This window comes from Mobula hypostoma, chromosome 25 (assembly GCF_963921235.1).
Source record: "Mobula hypostoma chromosome 25, sMobHyp1.1, whole genome shotgun sequence".
In the NCBI taxonomy this organism is placed as follows: domain Eukaryota; kingdom Metazoa; phylum Chordata; class Chondrichthyes; order Myliobatiformes; family Myliobatidae; genus Mobula; species Mobula hypostoma.
The window spans coordinates 26192240-26212414 of record NC_086121.1 but is presented as its reverse complement, the minus strand read 5'-3'; the positions used below and the strand labels follow the sequence as shown (position 1 = coordinate 26212414).

Genomic DNA, 20175 nt, shown 5'->3' with positions numbered 1-20175 from the left:
ACCAGCACTCACTGACTTGGCCCAGACATGAGGAAAGAGCAGCTTGATGAGGGGTCAGAGCTTGTAACCTCTTGTCTCATTCCCAGAATGCCAGGACTTGCCTAATCCCTAACCCAAAGCACAGGTTGGCCTTGCACTCTGATACTGAGAAGGGTGCTGGCCTCTCAGAAGTTTTGTCTGAGGGAAAATAAATCAAATCAAGATGTTGAAAACAGTCTATCATGGAGTCCCACGCAGTACCGAGACACACTTTTCAACTCAGAGAGTCCACACTGACCAACAGCTATCCATTCACACTAACCACACACGGATCCCAATTTATGCTCCCCTTCACCTCCCTCTGGACTCTGGAGTTCACCTCAGGCAATTTACAGTTGCTCATTAATCTACAGTCCATATGTCTTTAGGATGTGGGAGAAATATGGGGCACCAGCATGAAGCCCAAGTGGTGACAGGGAGAACTTGCAAACTCCATACGGACAGCATCAGGAGTCAGAATCGGACCTGAGTTACTGGTTATGTGAGGTAGCAGTTCCATTTATCACACCACTGTACTGCTCCTAAAACGTGTGGGTGAGATTAAGCTCCTTAAGTTTCAGTCTTGTAGTCAGGGATACCTCCTTGACTCCTTGGTAGCACAATCAACTATCCCACTTGCAGTCCACTATATAAAGAAAACAGATTTCTACTTGTTAGTGATTGGTCTCAATTGGCCTCTCTTGGTTCATTGCTGAATTTTGTCTGATTACTCCTGGGGGTTTTCCTCAGTAAAAGCTGCTTGCAAGTAGTTGCTGGTCTCCTCTGCCATTTTATCATTGAGCTTACTACAGGCAGCTTTTTATTCTGATTGCCGGTGCCGAGCTTGACTGACCTGTTTGGTAGCAGTCAGGGTCAATTTGCCAATTTTAAAGCTCCACCCTCCTCCTCTTCCTGCTGAGTCTTGCTTGGTTAAAGGCCAACATAACAGTGCTTTCCAACCTCGGCATCAGGTGAGCTGGGGGTGGATCTTCACTGCCGCTGCCCAGCCTTGAAGGAGGGCTAGCAGTGACAATGACATTTAGAGCAGCACCAAATTCTGATCCCTGTCGCTGTGCTCTCTGCAGGTGCTTGCAGATCACCCTGCACAAAAAGCAGGCTGACGTGGAGATCTTACAGGGGCAGCTGCAGAGCCAGACTGAGGAGAACGGCCTGTTGCGAGAGTCCATGGAGCGAATGCAGTCACATTTTGACCAGGAGAAGAGATTGAACAAAGCCAACAAGCAACGTAAGGTAAGAGTGCAAAGCGGCCGCAGGTCTCCCCGTAGAGCGGGGTTTGTGATCAAAATGATGTGGAGGAGAGCAGCTGACAATTTTGGGTAAGGGGCTTGACTTTGTGGAAACGCACAGTAGATTTGTTGGCATTAGTCATAGACTTCCTGTTAGACTCCACATCTATTGCCAGGTGACATAGAAAGAGCCATTTCAACCATGAAGTCCATCCAAGTACAAAAGCAATCCCATTCCCTTACTAATCTTTGCTGTAACCTCTTGTCCCCACATTTCCATCAGCTCCATCCTGACTCTACCCCTCTCCTACACACTGGAGAGAATTTACAGTAACCAGTTAACCTACCAACCCAAATGACTTTGGGATGTAGGGCAAAAATGGAGCACCAGGTGGAATCCAACCAGGTCCAGTACAGGGAGATTGTACCAACTCCACACAGAACAGCACCCAAGGTAAGGACCCAAAGTCAAATGGGGTAGGATTGTTGACAAACTGAGGGACCTTGGGGTCAAGTCCATAGTTCCCTAAAAGTGGCAACACAGGAAAGTGGAGAAAACATATGACATAGTTACCTTCATGGGTCAAGACGTAAATTGTAACAGTTAGAACATTACTTTGCAATTCACAAAAAACTGATTACACTACACTTGAATTATTTGGCGCCATTCCAGTCACCACAGTATGGGATAATGTGGTTACGCTGAAGAAGCCACAGAGGAGATTCACGAGGAATGGAGGGCTTTAATTGTGGGGAGGCACTGGATAGGCTAGGGTTGTTTTCCCTAGAGCAAAGGAGACTTAGAGATGACATGGAGAGGGTAGATGGCTAGGCTCCTTTCCCCATGGAAGGATGTATCTAAAACAAGAAGGCATAGGTTTATGGTCAGAGGAAGGAGTTTTAAATGGAATTTGAGAGGAAAGTTCTTTATGAAGAAGATGGTTATTTCTAACTGCCAGAGGAGGTGGTGGATTCAGATGAAATTACTACTTTAAGAGACATTTAGAGAAGCAATTAAATAAGGCAAGACATGGAAGGTTACAGGCCTAATTCAGGCAAGTGGGATTAGAGAAGATGGGCAAAGAGGTTGGCACGGACTGGGTGGGGTGAAGGTCTTGCCTCTGTATGACTTTGTGATTGAACCCTGGATTGCTGGAGCTGCAGATGTGAGTGGGGTAGACAGGGAGAGATGTATGACGTAGGTGGTCCGGGTTCTCGCTCCTACCATTGGAAATAAGCATACAGAGAATGTCAGGTCAGGTTCGTAGCTATGTCCTTTAGTTACAAACAACCTGCTGATTAGTGTGGTCCAGGCTCACATACTGTAAGAACACTATCCACTTTTAATAAGGTGCTCTAGATGAGGAGGCAAACAGTCATTGTGAGGGCCATTTGGAGCAGCAGATATTACAATAGACAGAGAAGTTACAATCAGACCAGAAGCAACCAAGAACCCAGCTCCCTAGAGCTTTGAGGTAGCAGCTCTGCTTATTGCACCATTAGTTACACCAGACCTCAGATTTCTCTCTCCTCTGTTCCTCACCATCTCTCCAAAGAAGTTAGCTTCCTCCTTGAGTTTAAGCTTAAAATTCTTGCGACCTTAGCACGATTTGACCAGTGATGAACTTCATCCTATCTGGTGCCCCCCACCCCCCAGAAGCCCCAGGCCACGAGGACCCTTCATTCCATGTTTCTACCCTTTGTGACGGCTCCTAGTGTTTGGGTTCCCCAGGTGCTGCTTTCTGTCCGCAGTGCGACCATTCAGAAATATGTCATTGGCTTCGTGACTCTTTGGAACGTCCTGAGCCTTCCCACAGTTCTGGATAAATATAAAGTATTTTACTCTACCTAAGAGATTTTCTAGTTTGTGTAAGCCTGCACTGCCTTCTTATATGGGCTGTCTTCACGGGTGGGATAATCACTTACTTTAATCCCGTACTTAGCTGAGCTTCATCAAAGCCTCGTCGCTCACTCAGCAATACCAATTGAAGCTCTTTCGCTGATGTTGGTTCTCCCAGGATCAGTGTTGTGCTGACTGGTGATAATGACAGACAGAGACTCAGCTCAGTTCTGCCAGTGCAGGTTATTGGGCTTTCTGCACAGCACTCTCCTCCATCTCCTCCTCACATCCACCGGAGATCCCAGCGAGTTGTTCAGCCGAACACATCGATTCTCTAACCTCTGTCAAGAACGGAGATCTTATTTCACAATTGCTAAAATTAAATTAGACTAGCAGTCTCAGGAGGCCCATCACAAGACTTTCTCATTAAAATAATTGCGGCAGTTTGATCTCTGGTACTGTCGGGCTTTTGACTTGAGCAGAGTGTCTGAAGTTTGACCTTGAGATTCCCAAGAGGGAAGTTGTTGGAAGGACAATAGATTTGAAGGAAATGTAGTCTGTTCAATGATCCACGGTTCTTTAGACAGCTGAGAAATTCCAATCCATTGAGAGTACAGCAAGAATCCACAACGAACCAAACCAGTAATGAAGCCATCTTGCTGTTGAATTGAATTGAATTGACTTTATTACTTACTTCCTTCACATACATGAGGAATAAAAATCTTTACGTTACGTCTCCATCTAAATGTGCAATGTTCAATTTATAGTAATTTGTAATAAATAGTATGTACAACAGGACAGTCAATATAGCACAGAAACAGTATATGCTCCCCTCACTGGAGTAATCCCAGCCTGTGCACTGGGGATGCATTGATGAGTATTGTTGAGTGTGATGTCTCCCAGTGCAGACCTCTGCTGACACACACATACACAGATGTTGAAGCAGAGTTGAAGGTTATCACTTGCAAGGACTTTTCCATTGAGGTAAAGATTTGGTGTAATCCGCACCCTTGCCTTTTCCAAAGCCTTTACACAGTAGGATTCTTATCAATGCCAAAGTTCGGTATGATCCACATCCTAGCCTTTTCCAAGGCCGTGGACCCTTTTGATAGAATTCCTATCAGAAAGGTCGAAGGAATTTGATCCAGATAATGGTTCCATTAACAACTTAGATTTTTATCACGATTTATTGAAGTCTCAGGCACTTCACAGATGCACTATCACATAAAGTTTGACATCGATCCACAAAATGGAATATTTGGTCCAGTGAACAAAAGCCGAGTCATCAGGAAGACAGGTTTTAAGGGAAGTCTGAAAGGAGATGTGAATAACACAGAAGCTGAGAGATCTAGGGACGGAAGTCATGGAGTGATATGACATTCCATGAAGCCCTTGCACCAAATCTGGGTAGGAGGAGCACTGAATTCCCAATGAGTCGTTGAAGTGGAGAAAGGATCTGAGTACAGGACGAGAATTTAAAACGTGAGGCGCCGCCATGCAGGATACAGGGATGAACGAACACAGCAGGATTTCGGCTAAACTGAGATTTGGAAAGAGAAACCATAAAGTTCATAAGCTGTGTCAGAGCCAAGTCTGGATTCACCATCAGTTTTCTGAAGGGGCCAAATCATTTGTACCTTTTTGCCAAAAGGCTCTACAAATGCATGATCTGCTGCATTGTTGCTGCACTACTCTGCTTACTTAGAGATACAGCACAGAATAGCTCATTCAGCCCTTCAAACCGCACCACCCGGCAACCCCCAATTTAGCCCTAGCCTAATCACGGGACAACTTACAAAGACCAATTAATCTACTAACCAGCAACACACATCCAAATTGCTGGTGAACGCAGCAGGCCAGGCAGCATCTCTAGGAAGAGGTGCAGTCGACATTTCAGGCCGAGACCCTTCGTCAGGACTAACTGAAGGAAGAGTGAGTAAGGGATTTGAAAGTTGGAGGGGGAGGGGGAGATCCAAAATGATAGGAGAAGACAGGAGGGGGAGGGATAGAGCCAAGAGCTGGACAGGTGATAGGCAAAAGGGATATGAGAGGACCATGGGACAGGAGGTCACCAGCAACTTTGATGTGTGTTGCTTGAATTTCCGGCATCTGCAGAATTCCTGTTGTTTTTGAATCTACTAACCAGTATGTCTTTGGACTGTGAGAGGAAATCAGAGGACCCAGAGAAAAATCAGGCCTTCCACAGGGAGAATGCACAGAATCCTTAAAGATCACGTCGGAATGAACTCCAAACTCTGATGCCCCAAGTGGTAATAATGTCATGCTGACCGCTACACTATCGTGGCACCCCGTACTTGTTTATACTCTGATTTCCAGCATCTGCAGGATTTTGCCTTTGCTTTTTCATTCTTTGAGATGCAGAGTGATTGATTCTACACCTTCCAGCTCAACTTGTTACTTCAGGTTTTCAACATCAGAGGCTTCCTTAGATAGACCTCTACTTGTAACAGGCAGTAGGGATGAATTAAACGTTCCAACCACAGCGTGCAGGCATATTAGATTGTCAGAGGCTTCTATGTGGGAAGTGTTATTGTAACAACAAGTAAAAAGAGAATCCCCATACAGACTAGAGTTGTTTTAACTATCTCACTAGTGAAAGTGCTTCACAGCTTCCCCAGTGGTTGCAAACTTGAAGGCAGCTGCAATGAGCAATAAGCCCTGTCTTTGTCAGCAAATTAACATTCCATAAAGGAAGAAACGCAGAAGAATCTCTCTCTTCGGAAACATTGCTTGAAGACAGAGCCTAACACCATCCCATTATACAACAGTTGGCCTCATCCCGAAGTTGCTTGCTCTCTGCTGTGGTTCTCTGAGAAGAGTTATTGTCCATTGAGTCCACTGGCCGGAAAGACATTCCATTATCTGATTTTGACAGGACATTAGTAAAGCTTGTGAGACACTGAATCACCGCGTCATAGAGCAGTACAGCAAAGAACAAAATTGTCCGGCCCACTGAGTCTGCATGACTCATAATCTAAAATTAGAATATTCCAGTTAGTCCTGGAATCTTTACTTGATCCCAGATCACTGTTTCGGATTGGTTTTTATTTAGTTTCCTTTTAAAAGTCACCAATGAATTCACCATCTGATTTGCAGGACATTCCTTATCCTAAGCTTGCCTTGTATAAAAGCCGTCCTTCATTTTGTCTCTTGTTCTTTAGCCACTCGCCTTCAGTCCTTACCTCCATGTAAACAGCATCTGAGATACTGGAAATTGGTCATCTTTATCCACTCTTCCCAAACCCTTCATAATTTTAAACAACATACATCAAAGTTGCTGGTGAACGCAGCAGGCCAGGCAGCATCTGTAGGAAGAGGTGCAGTCGACGTTTCCGTAGATGCTGCCTGGCCTGCTGCGTTCACCAGCAACTTTGATGTATGTTGCTTGAATTTCCAGCATCTGCAGAATTCCTGTTGTTTGTGTTATAATTTTAAACACTTGCATTTAATGCAACACACACAAAATGCTGCAGGAACTCAACAGGTCAGGCAGCATCTACGGAAGTGAATAGATAGTCAACGCCTCAGCCCGAAAGATCAGCTATCTGTTAACTTCCCTCGATGCTGCCTGATCTGCTGAGTTCCTCCAGCATTTTGTGAGTGTCGTTTTGGATTTCCAGCACCTGCAGACTTCCTCATGCTGATGACTTCCATTAAATCCCCTCTTGCTTCGTTCTAACCGTCTCCAAATCCTTCAAATACATTTTGAGATGAGGTGCTCACCAACGGACCAGAGTTGTGTTCCGTAAGTGCTGGGTGTAACTCCCTGGCATTTGTACTCCAACGCTGTGTGTAGCTCAGCTGACGTTTGATAGGTGGAAGTCGACCGGCTGGCCAAAGTGTGAAGGTGAAACGATGTGCACGCACAAAGTACCGAAGTCCGCTGACACTTGCACTGTCCCAGATCACTCATGTAAAATGTTCCTTGGAAAAGGTAGTGGGAGATGTTCAGGTCACATTAAATCTTAGTCCAAGTGGAGAACAGGACAAGTAATTTTGATTAGAATTCTTTGCTGGTCCAGGATGTGAGGTTGCTTCACTTACTTGTTTTAGGGGTAACAGAAACTTTAAATATAAAGAAGAATTGTATCTGCAGATTCCCCATCCTAGAGTTGCACAGTGTAGCAAATCACGTCATCCAATCCACTCTGTTACATAGAAACCTCGTGGTTAGTCTGATCAACTTTTTGTACAAATAAGAAGATGCATCTTTTGAAGGCGTTATTACCAACACTCATTAATACAGTTTTGATACAGAGAGAGGAGAATCTGTGGAATTCTCTGCCACAGGAAACAGTTGAGGCCAGTTCATTGGCTATATTTAAGAGGGAGTTAGATAAGGCGCTTGTGGCTAAAGGGATCGGGGGTATGGAGAGAAGGCAGGTACAGGGTTCTGAGTTGGATGATCAGCCATGATCATACTGAATGGAGGTGCAGGCTCGAAAGGCCGAATGGCCTACTTCTGCACCTATTTTCTATGTTTCTATGTGTCTATGATACAGTAGATAATAATTTCAGCAAACACAACATTGGTTCATTAGAAGCCATGGCAAAAGTTCCACCCCCATTCCACACATTGAATCAATGGGGTATACTCTGTAGGGTTGTGACCTACACTTCTGTGAGAATTGGGAGCAGTAATTTTATTGGAAAGCCCTCCCCCTTACAGGAAGCCCTGTTTCTCACTGGGATCTGGCTATAAAGTAGCTTACTTGTCCAGACATTCTTCACACGCATTATTGAGTGTTAACCTCCTATTCAACTGTGCAGGGAATCACGGTTGGTTGTTCCTTCCTCCTCATCATGCGTATGTGTTGTTATCCAGAAGCAATCACAGGATGGTGATCAGGAAGTAACTGCAACCATGCAAGACTTGTTTTCCCTCCTTAGCACTGATCAGTTCTACACCCTGTGTTTGCCACGTCGGCCGGTTTAGCGCAGAAAGGAACCAAGCCCAGCAACTTCTCAGTCTGAACAAAGAAAAGAAAATGCTGAAGATATTCAGTAGGTCAGACAGCATCTGTGCAGAGAGGAACATAGAACTGTACAATATAGTACAGGTTCTTCAGCCGAAGATATTGTACTAACACTTTAACCTGCTCCAAAATCAATCTAACTCTTCTCTCCCAAATAACTCTCCATTTTTTTTTATCATCAATGTGCCTATCTAAGGGTCTTTTAAATAACCGTAATGTTTCTGCCTCTACCAGCATCCTTGGCAGTGTATTCCACACTCCTACCACTCCCTGCGTAAAACACCTACTTCTGACACCCCACCCCCCACCTGTGCTTTCCTTCTAACACTTTAAAGTCACGCCTTCTTGTATTAGCAGTTTCTGCCCTGGGACAAAGTCTCTGGATGGCCACTCTATCTATGCCTCTGATTATCTCGGTACACCCCCATCTTGTAGAGAGTTAACATTTTGGGCCAGTGACCTTTCTTCGGAAGTGATGGTAGGCACTGGATAGAATTTGAGAGGAACCCTGATTGATCTTTTTCTAATTTGTAGCCTTACGTAAACTGCATCTCAGATTGTAACTTCTCACCTTGAGTCAGTACTGATGAAAGGTCAGTTACCTGTAACTTTAATTGTTTCTTCTTCTACAAATAATGCCTGACCTTCTATTTCCAGCATTTTCTACTCTTCTTTTCATATCTCCAGCATCCACTTTCTAAAATTATGTTTCAAATTTATCAATCTCTTTGCCTCAATACAAGCTACACAATCTGCACTCTCTTTATACAATACACCCAGTTGTTGTCACTGCAGCCAATGTCCTTGGGAGCTCACTTATATCTGAGATGAACTGAAGTTACAAAGAAATTTCATAATATCCTCTCTGTATGGAAGCTATTCCGCAGGCACAAAATATGAACTCTCTTCCCTCAATAATTCAATTATTATTGAATACATTGGTACACCAAACCATTAGGAGCAAAGGAGTATTGGCTTTGATTTTTGATGCCTGGGGGATCAAGACAATAGGAGTGTCTAAATTTAATTTCTATGTCAAAAATACTTGCTATATTATGGTATTATTTATGTCTCTTTCAGGAAGTCCCCAAAGCAATTAGCAGCCAACTAAGTGATTTTGAAGAGTAGTCATTGTAATACAGGAAATGTGAAAGTTAATTTGTGCACAGCAAACTCTCACAAATGGCAAATTGTTATGTGCCAATTAATCGATAATTTAGTAATGTTAGTTGAAAGATGAATGTTGGTCAGGCCACAAATGACAACTCTACTGTTTTTAATAAAGTGAAGTTCTGGGTCTTCCACTTCCGTCTGCAAGCAGATTTGGATCTTGTTTTAACTTCTTATCTCAATGAGGGCATCTTCAACAAAACTTCAATGCAGTGAGAGAGCAAGAGAGATTCCTGAAGTATCCAGAATAAAGAATAAGCCAAAAAAAGTTTAGAAAGAGATAAGCATTTATCTTCAGAAAACATGGAGACAAAATTGAGAAGAGGCTGGTGAATACAGGACTGAAAGTATTATATTTGAATGCATGCAGTGTATGAAATAAGATAGGAAATCTTGTAGTGCAGTTAGAGACTGGCAGGTATGACATTGTAGGCATCACAGAGTTGCGGTTGAAAGAAGATCACAGCTGGGAACTAAACAGCCAAGGATACACATCATATCAAAAATACAAACAGGTGGGCAGAGGACATGGAATGGCTTTGTTGGTTAAAAAAAAAAGTAAATCAAGTCCTTGGAAAGAAGTGATATAGGATCAGAAGATGTAGAATCCTAGTCGGTAGGATTTAGAAACTGCAAGAGTAAAAAGACATTGATGGGAGTTACATACAGGCCTTCCAACGGTAGCTAGAATGCGGGGTACAAGCTGCAACAGGAGACAGAAAAGGCACGTGAAGAAGGAAGTGCAATGATGGTCATGAGGGATTTCAATACGCAAGGAATTTTGGAACATCAGGTTGGTGCTAGATCCCAAGAGAAAGAATTTGTAGAATGCCTTTTGTAGCATCTTGTGGTCAAGCCCACAAGGGATAAGGCCATTATGGATGGGATCTTGTGTAATGAACCAGATTTCATTAAGTTTAAGGTAAAGCAACCCTTAGGAGGCAGTAATCTTAATATGATAAAATTCATCCTGCAGTTTGAGAGGGAGAAACTAAGATCAGATGTCTTGGTATTAGTGTTGAGTAAAGGTAACTACAGAGATATAAGAGAGGAGCTGGCCAGGGTTGATTGGAAGGCACTAGCAGGGTGACTATAGAGCAGCAGTGGCTGGAGTTTCTGGTGGTAATTACAGAATATTACAGGTGGAATACAGTGTAGGGAAGTATATGGTCTCTTGCACTTTGGTAGAAAGAAAAAAGCTGTACGCTATTTTCTAAATGGAGAGTGAGTTCAGAAATTGGAGGTACTAAGGGGTCCTTGTGCAGGATTCCTTACAGGTCAAGTTGATAGTAAGGAAGGCAATACAATGTAGCATGGATTCAGCAAAGGCAGGTCCTGTTTGACAAACTTTCAGACCAAGGGTGTAGCTATGGGCACTCGCATGGGCCCCAGCTATGCCTGCTTCTTCGTTGGTTATGTGGAACAGTCTATGCTCCAAACCTATACTGGTACTGCTCCCCAACTTTTCCTTCGCTACATTGACGACTACATTGGTGCTGCTTCCTGCACCCATGCTGAGCTCGTCAATTTCATTGACTTTACTTCAAACTTCCACCCAGCCCTCAAATTCACTTGGTCCATCTCGGACACTTCTCTCCCCTTTCTCGATCTCTTGGTCTCCATCCCTGGAGACAGACTGTCCACTGACATCTTCTACAAGCCCACTGACTCTCATAACTACCTCGACTATACCTCTTCCCACCCTGCCACATGCAAAAATGCCATTCCCTACTCCCAGTTCCTCTGTCTCCGCCGCATCTGCTCCCAGGATGAGGCTTTCCATTCTAGGACATCTCAAATGTCCTCTTTCTTTAAGGATCATGGTTTCCCTTCTACCATCATCAATGATGCCCTCACCCGCATCTTCTCCATTTCCCACACTTCAGCCCTCACCCCATCCTCCCGTCACCACAACAGGGACGGAGTTCCCCTTGTCCTTACCTACCACCCCACCAGCCTCCAGATCCAGCACATTATCCTCCACAACCTCTGCCACCTTCAACAGGACCCCACCACTAAGCACATCTTTCCCTCTCCACCCCTCTCCGCTTTCCACAGGAACGGTCCCTCCGCAACTCCCTGGTCCACATGTCCTTCCCCACGGATCTCCCACCCAGCACTTATCCCTGTAAGTGTAAGTGCTACACCTGTCCCTACACCTCCTCTCTTGCCACCATTCAGGACCCCAAACAGTCCTTCCAGGTGAGGCAACACTTCACTTGTGAGTCTGTTGGGGTCATCTATTGCATCTGGTGCTCCCGGTGTGGCCTCCTCTACATCGGTGAAACCCGACGCAGATTGGGGGACTGCTTCATTGAGCACCTCCGCTCCGTCTGCCACAACAGACAGGATCTCCCAGTAACCACCCACTTCAATTCTGCTTCACATTCCCATTCGGATATGTCCATACATGGCCTCCTCTACCGCCATGATGAGGCTAAACTCAGGTTGGAGGACCAACACCTCATAAACCGTCTGGGTAGTCTCCAGCCCCTTAATATGAACATCGAATTCTTCAACTTCCGGTAATTCCCTCTCCCTCCCTTCCCCTACCCCAGTTTCACTCTGCCCCCTCCCCCAGCTGCCTACTACCTTCCTCATGGTTCCGCCTCCTTCTACTACCTATTCCTTCCTCACCTTTCCTGCCTATCACCTCCCTGCTTCCCCTCCCCTACCCCTTTATCTTTCCCCTTCCACTGGTTTTTCACCTGGGACCTACCAGCCTTCTCCTTTCCACCCTCCCCCCACCTTCTTTATAGGACCTCTGCCCCTTCCCTCTTCAGTCCTGACGAAGGGTTCCGGCTCGAAACGTTGACTGATCTTTTCCACGGATGCTGCCCGACCTGCTGAGTTCCTCCAGCGTGTTGTGAGTGTTGCTTTGACCCCAGAATCTGCAGAGGTTGACAAACTTACTGGAGTTCTTTGAGGATATAATGTGTGCAGTGGATAGAGGGGAACAGACTTGGATTTCCAGAAGGCATTCGATAAGGTACCACATAAAAGACTTATCCATAAGATAAGGATGCATAGAGTTGGGGGTCATGTATTAGCATGGATAGAGGATTGGTTAACTAATAGACAGCAGAGAGTTGGGATAAATGGGTGTTACTCTGGTTGGCAATCAGTGGTAAGTGATGTGCTGCAGGGGTCAGTGCTGGGCCTGCAACTGTTCACGATATACATGAACGATCTGGAAGAGGGGTGAATGAGAGTAGTGTATCTAAGTTTGCTGATGACACTAAACTGAGTGGAAAAGCAAATTATACAGAAGATACAGAGAGCCTGCAGAGAGATATGGATAGGTTAAGTGAGTGGGCAAGGGTCTGGCAGATGGGAGTATCATGTTGGTAAATGTGAGGTCATCCATTTTGGAAGGGAAAATGAGACAGCAGATTATTATTTAAATGGTCAAAAATAGCAGCATGCTGCTGTGTAGAGGGACCTGGGAGTGCTTGTGCATGAATCACAAAAGAGTCTGCATATGCAACAGGCTATCAAGAAGGCAAATGGAATGTTGGCCTTCATTGCTAGAGGGATTGAATTTAAGAGCAGGGAGGTTATGCTACAACTGTACGGGGTATTGGTGAGACTGCATCTGGAGTAGTACGTGCAGTTCTGGTCTCCTTACTTGAGGAAGGCTATATTGGCTTTGGAGGTGGTGCAGAGGAGGTTCACCAAGTTGATTCCAGAGTTGAAGGAGTTAGACTATGAGGCGAGATTTTATAGTACACTCTCCCCCCAAAGTACTGTTGAACTTTAGGTATAGCAGTTTACTTTCCATGAGATAAGTGCTGACTCTGCCCACAAAGCTACCCAGCCTCCAGATCAAACTAATCACCTTGTTCATCTAAAGTCCAGGGATACCTTCAGATTTTTTTTCCTGAGTTAAAGATGTTAACTAAGGCACACTGTTTCCATAAATTCTGCTGGTTTAGGGAACTGCATGTAGGTTCCAAAAATGAATTGATTTTAGCTGCAGGGAACTGTAAGGTACATTTAAAAAGAGTTTACCAATTAAATATTAAATTTACCAGAAAACTAAGCACTTGTGCCTACGAGGTAGAAGTGAATGGCCTCAAAGTTATTTTGTTACAGTCTGGAGAAGACACCCCAATGTACAGGCCATGCTTTTGTGCCATTTTCATATGAATTAATGAAACTTCACCAGACTACCATACTTAAATAAATCAAGGAATTTTTTAACCCAATTAAAGTAAATAATTCTATCCTTAGATGTTATTTGATTGCACTGGTTCATAAAAGACTGCAAGAGTGGTTTATCAGACCTAGGAATGTAAAACATTTCAGTGTGGAAACAGCTACAGTTTCATAATGTCGTCTGCACCAGAACCACAGGCAGTGGCAAAAGTCAGATGTATACGCCACTGACTTTACTCTTTTTGTTTCGTGCAGACCATCCATGTAGAACAGTTGGAGAGAAAAGGAAGCAAGTCCCCGTCTCATAGCTGTGTGAAGGAGGATATTCACGGCAAGGTGAGAGATTGGGCCTCTGTGGAGGTCCAGTGCTCACATCTGCACTTGTTGCTGAGAGCGTCACTTCTAACAAATCCTCTCAATGGGAGACCAGTGGGATTGGATCAGTGAATGCAATGCTGTTGGTCAAGCCAAATGATCCATTTTCCACCAGGTGGTGTAGAATTAAAATTACCCCAAAGTTTAACTGTGAAGATTGTTTAAGGTTAAATACAGTGCACACTGCATATACTGTACAAGCACAAGAGTTAGACTGTGTAGAACAACCTCTCCCCATCTCTGAAACCTCCTGAATCTTGCAGCCACTGTGATCCAATTTTGGCCACTTGTATATGTTCAATTAACTCTGATTCCATCAGTGCCTTCAGCTGATTGTCCCTGGGAGCAATGAAATTCCCTCCCCAAATTTTTTCTTCCTAACTATCCAACCTTAATTCATTATTGCCGCACTGACTGCCTTTTTGGTCACCTGTCCTAATATCTCCTTTGAAGGACCTTGCTGTCAACTTTTGGCAATGTTCCTGTGCATGTTAATGATAATTTTTGAATACATGCTGTTGCTCAGAAATATTGATCCTAGTAACCTGTCTGGTGAATAGATTTTGTTAACACATTAAACCATTTCTCGGGATATTTGCAAATTCCTTTCCTTTATGGAATCACATAGAACTTGCCAATCTCATTCTGTCTAGGAATAGACAGACAATACCCTTCCTTTTCCTGTTTTTCCTCTTTCTAAACAGGACTCCCTAAAATGCAATTGGAAGGAGAAGTTACTCTCTCCCTCTCTGGGAAAAGACCCGACATCTCTGTTGTATCCCAGTTGTATCTTCCCATGCTGCCTGTTAAACTAGTGCCAGCTGTTTTCCTAGTAGGAAAGACCTCATTCTGCACTGTTTGATACATCTCTTTGTCAAAAGGGGTTCTCATTTCTCTCTCGTGCTTTGGCTCCAGGCCGAGGCTCGTCGGAAGATGATGGAGGAGAAGCTGAAGAGGAAGGATTATGAGATTGAGGTGCTGAAGAGAGAGCTGAGGAAGCAAGGCCAAGACCTCTGTGACACCACGACACGCCTCATCAACCTCGAGAACTCTTTGGTATGCAAGCACCATGCACAGGTTTACTGTGAGTCATCTCATGTGTAACCTGTATACAGCATTTCTCAAGCTTAAAATTCATTACAAAGCCCTGAAATCTGCCGGGACCCAGAGGATTGAACACTCCACACCTTGCTGAATGTTAGAAGTCCCTACGTAAAGCGAATCTGAGGTAGTCCTTGGAGCTCAAATGAAGCTAAACTGAGATACGCATTGGGAGTGATTTAAATTATTTTGTATTTGTTTTAGAGATACAGCCCCACAACTGGCACTGCACAAACACACACCTATTTAACCCTAGCCTAATCGCCAGGCAACTTACAATGACTAATTAACTTACCAACCATCTTTGGAATGTGGGAGGAAACTGGAGCACCCGGTGGAAACCCACACGTTCACGGGGAGGACGTCCAAACTCCTTCTAGACGGTGTCAGAATTGAAATCCGAACTCCAACGCCCCGAGCCGTAATAGCATCACGTACACCGTTATTATGTGGAGGAAGCTCTAGTTTCAACCATTCTTGGAGTAATTGATAACAGGCATTGGGATGGAAGGCTCCATTCCCTCTGCCTTGACCAGCTTATCGTTTATGTCAAAAACTGATGCGCTCAGCACTCAGAACATCTTCAAGGCTGATAACCCAATGGTGTGACTGGGCCAAGTGCTGGGAATGGCAGCACAAGGCATTGGCTGGGAGGAATTAACATGCCTAAGGGACTGAATAATCAAGTTCACTTGAAATGATGGGATAATTTGAGCACTTTGATCATATCTCAACTGACCTTAATCTAGCTCCAAACATTCTCTTAGGCTCAGTGCCAGCTCTCTGTGTCACCGACTGCGTTTCTGTTGATATTAGCTGGACTCTTTTGGTGTACCTTTATCACACTGGTACTCGTGATTATACCGTCAGCTTGTTGTTCAATAATAGCAGAGAAAAATTAAATGATTGCAAAAGAAAAATTAATCCTAATTACTTGGTAACATCTTTAATCTTCAGTCTGGGAGTCCTTTGGCTAGGATTTGGGATCAGACTGTTAGAATTATTTACAGTGGGGAGGGTGACATCAGCCTTGTTGTGAAAGTTGGTGTTAAAGAGAGCTCTGTTTGGAAACCGTGTTACAATCAAACCTGAAGTGACCTGCAAGGAAGCTACAAAGCTGCTTCAAGAAGCTGAAAGGTCAGCTGCCTGTACAGTATGAGGCTGGAACGCTTTCTCACTGTAAGACAATGCAGCCCTACTCCAGAAGGCACTGACCTCAGGTATTGTGGGCATTTAAAGACGAAAAAGATGAAGTTTTGAGAGATCGTGGAATTGAGGGCTGTGGGGACCTGGCACGAAAGAGGAGATTAGGCCTAGGACAGATCACCCATGAATATACAGAATGATGAAGCAGATAAGAGGGGCTGAATGACCTACCCCTGCTCCTATTTTCTTATATGAAACTGAATCCTTTACATTGAGCAAGTTACTTGCTAATAAACCTTCACATGCATCTACTAATGCCTGAGGAGTTTACATAAAATCATAAGAAATTTCCACTAGAGGGAGGAGACACTCAGATACAGAAAGGCCTCAGCCTCAGAAACAGGCTCTGAATTTAAGCTCGAATTGGCCCTTTCCCATATATTAAATGATTGAGATTGTTCTCTGCTCTGCAGAAGGCTCAGATTCTCACAGGGATTCAGGATCTGCAGGCGCCAAACTCCTCACCCTGTACGTTTGGATGCTCAGTTCTGTGGGCAGCTCACCCTGAAGGGAAACAGGCACGAAACCCAAGTGGGCTTTCTTCCTTTCTTGGCTCAGGCTTTCAAAATGTAGAAACACGGGAGAGTAAAAATTAAAATCAGCAGTCTGCCAATTCATAAAGGAATGCAAAAATGCAGTTTGATAAGCAAGTGTGGGAGTTCATATCTTACTACAATAATCTTTCTTGGAATGAACACCATGGCCCAGCCTGTAATTGCTGATATTTCTGTGTGCACTGTGGAGTGGGAGCACTGTTTTAATGATTTCTGTAATCCCACAAAGTCTGACAGGGAAAAAACAAGGTTAGATTAAAAAAAAATAGTGACATAAAATACAGCTAGGGAGGGATGTGTAGCCCCCTGGTAAAAGTATGGGGTTAGTAGAGAAACAAAAGAAAAGGAAAAGAAATAAAAGGCGCCAATAATCTCATGAACATGACAAGTGCACAAACGTTGGAGCTCACGGATTCCCTTTCGCTGATCCTCCTTCACTCGTCGTCGACCCCTGGGCTCCCGCCCCGAGCCCAGGCCCAGCGGATCCGGCAACCATCTCCTCAAGCCACGTCTTCTCTCTTCATCCTCCTCGCGCCTTCTCCCCCGAAGCCCGCGCAAACTAACAGCTTTCACACAGACAGAAAGAATAACATCTATCCCCAATTGGTTAACAAATGAATACAAGTCCTGTTATCACTAACTGCTATAGAGAACCACTGTCTCAGCAGTTAACAGTACAGAGAAGCCATTTTATTCACCTTAGCAGTAACATAAAAGAAGAAACCCTTACAGATGGAATGGTTATTAAGTTCAGAATGAGTACAGTCAGAATGACTACATATGGACCAAGAGATGGGCTAGGTTGATCAGCATTCTGCTTGAGTCTATTCTTTGCCCCAGGTACAAAACTGCTGCTCTGATGTTGCTGAGATGACTGAATTGCACCGTAATATTCATAGCATGATCCCCAATGACAGGAAATGGCCAACCCACTCACCCAGTTGTGAGCCATCAAACAACGCTGTACTGGCACCCTTTTCCCTCCAGGAATCTTGTTATCTCCCAGGAGAGGCAAGATAACAAATAAAAACCCCAGGCCCATTAGCTGCAGAAGGGCTTGGAAAATTGCCTGCCAAACCCCTTAAGAAACGAGATCCAGGCAGTCTCCCCTCCTGCCTAGAATACAGCCAGCTCTCATTTGGAGGGATCAGGGTTCTTTATATTAGCCAGCCGTCTGTTTCCCAACTCCAGCACCCTGAGAAACGACCAACCCAGCACACAGCACAACTGGTTAACCCCATACTCCCTGACCTATTTATTTCAAATAATTAGAACACGGACACAGACTCTCCAATCATGCCATTATGTTATAAGCAATCAAGCCACCGTGAAATCTACATTTCTCCTGATTACAGAGGTATATTTTTTTAATCTTACCTTCGGGAGCAAGGTGTTTTAAAGTAGCATTTAATCTTGTAGTCCTCTGCACCAAACAGAATTGTTTCTGCCTGTGGGCGTCAGGAGAGAACAGAATCAAAGTCAGACAGCCCGCCAACACCCCAGGGTTGGGCTCAGATAGTGACCTCCGTAAATTAAGTCTTGAAGGGTTACTGTGTTCCCAAACCAATCCCGGTGAGAGACAGTGCCTTCAGGAGATGAGGGAGGAGTAGAAATTATCAATCTACTGGAAGAACTCAGTGGATTGAAGGAGAACAGGAGCTGTCGACATTTCAGGTTGAGCCCCTGCCCCAGTCCAATTCTTTCTTCCAGCAGATTGTTTGTTGCTCCAGATTCTTGCATCTGCAGTTTCTTGTGTCATCATTTTAATCATATTTGGATGAGTTATGAATTTACCTGTGGCTGGCACTGATCTCCAAGGACATCAGCACATGTCTTGTGATTTCTAACCATTAAACCTAGAGCCTACTCCTGTTTGTACAGCCCTGTCCTCTGTCAATATTTTCTAACGTGAAGTTTTATCCGATGGTTTTCTTTCCCAGGAGATGGAACAGAGGAAGATCCCAGCGGAATGACAAACAGACCAATCCAAGATATACTGAGGTCTACACACACTCTCGCAGAGCATCCTGGCCTGGTTCTTTGCTAGAGAATTTATTTATAGAGAGACTTACTTGATTTATCAACGTTCATGTGAATTCTTAAAAGATCTACATTCATGGTCTTGTCTGATGAAGTATTTGCTGAAATACAGTTATTATTGTAACAGAAGCAATATTGTGCCACAATGAGGCCACCCTCAGGGTGAAGGAACAACACCTTGTATTCCGTCTGAGTACCCTCCAACATGATTGCATTAGTGTTGATTTCTCCTTCCGGTTAAAAAAATTCCCTCCCCCCTTCCCTCCTTCTCCTATTCTCCACTCTGGCCCTCTTACTTCTTCTCACCTGTCTATAACCTCCCCCCGGGTCCCCTCCTCCTTCCCTTTCTCCTACGGTCCACTCTCCTCTCCAGCCCTTCACCTTTTCCACCCACCTGGCCTCAACCATCACCTTCCTTCCCCTCCCCCCACCTTTTTACTCTGACGTCTTCCCCCTTCCTTTCCAGTTCTGAAGAAGGGTCTCAACCCAAAACGTCTGTGGATGCTGCCCGACCTGCTGAGTTCCTCCAGCATTTTGTGTGTGTTGCTTTGGATTTCCAGCACCCGCAGATTTTCTTGTGGTTGTGAACAATTTTATGCTGTCTACACTAATATAACGTCACCTGTTTCATATCGCTCAATAATTTAGACTTGTTTCATTGACTGAATTCTCAGCTGTACACTGTGTCCCACTGAACTATACAGGAGCAAAGATCTAAAGCTGATTGCTGTTGGAGAGCTAGAGACACGGGTCCTTCCCTTTTCATCACTGCCCCACCGGCATACTATGAAAGTGAAAGGGAATTTTCTGTCCTCTTACTGGTCCTCTACCTCCACCAGTCCTAATACAAATGAGCTAGATACATTGCTTGTTTCGGCCAGCCTCGCCTGCCATTGAAACCAGGAAAATCAAAGGCACTTTGATAGAAAGGGTGGGAATGAAATGACTTTACCAACTGGATGGGGCCATGTGGGTGGTTGTCTTTCCAAGCTAATTTCTTGAGTTTCTGGCTCCAGGCAAGCAACGTCCAAACTCGTATGGAATGACGTTTCAAACTGAAAGTGAAAATTTCTAAACATGTCCCCTGAACGTGTTTAGGTCATGTGAAGCAAGCTAGTAACTAGGGACCTGAACTGCATGCAACATGTTGCTAGGCAGAGACCAACCCTGTGCCTGGGGCCACACCTACTGACTTGCCTATCTGCATGGAAGCCAGTTGTTTGGTGAGTGTGACACCGATCCTGGTTCTGCCTTGGAGCTGCACTCCATGTCAGGAAGAGCTTTTGGTTCCTCACCTCCCCTCCATTGCTCCAACCTCAGATATTGCCATGGACGGGAAAGTGGGAGGCAGGCACACGAAACGATGGGGTCAGATGTCACTGGGTGCCAGGTTGTTTGGGAACAGAGTCAACAAAACCTCAGAGCTGAAAAAGAGAAAAATAATAATGGGCATTATTTAGCACAAACAA

At 44.5% G+C, this 20175-nt stretch overlaps 1 protein-coding gene across 2 annotated transcripts in view; it reads left to right on the top strand.

The window, feature by feature from the left end:
* Positions 1 to 19734, top strand: part of LOC134337808 (forkhead-associated domain-containing protein 1-like) — a 144691-nt gene extending 124957 nt beyond the window's left edge. The window contains exons 28-31 of one of the 2 annotated variants that reach the window (XM_063033061.1): positions 1104 to 1269; positions 13686 to 13766; positions 14721 to 14861; positions 18607 to 19734. In XM_063033061.1, the coding sequence (XP_062889131.1) occupies positions 1104 to 1269; positions 13686 to 13766; positions 14721 to 14861; positions 18607 to 18639 (421 nt within the window). In that variant the 3' untranslated portion in view covers positions 18640 to 19734. Of the gene's footprint in view, positions 1 to 1103; positions 1270 to 13685; positions 13767 to 14720; positions 16635 to 18606 lie in introns of those variants that run through there. The other variant, XM_063033062.1, reaches the window with a different exon arrangement.
* Positions 19735 to 20175: the final 441 nt, after the last annotated feature.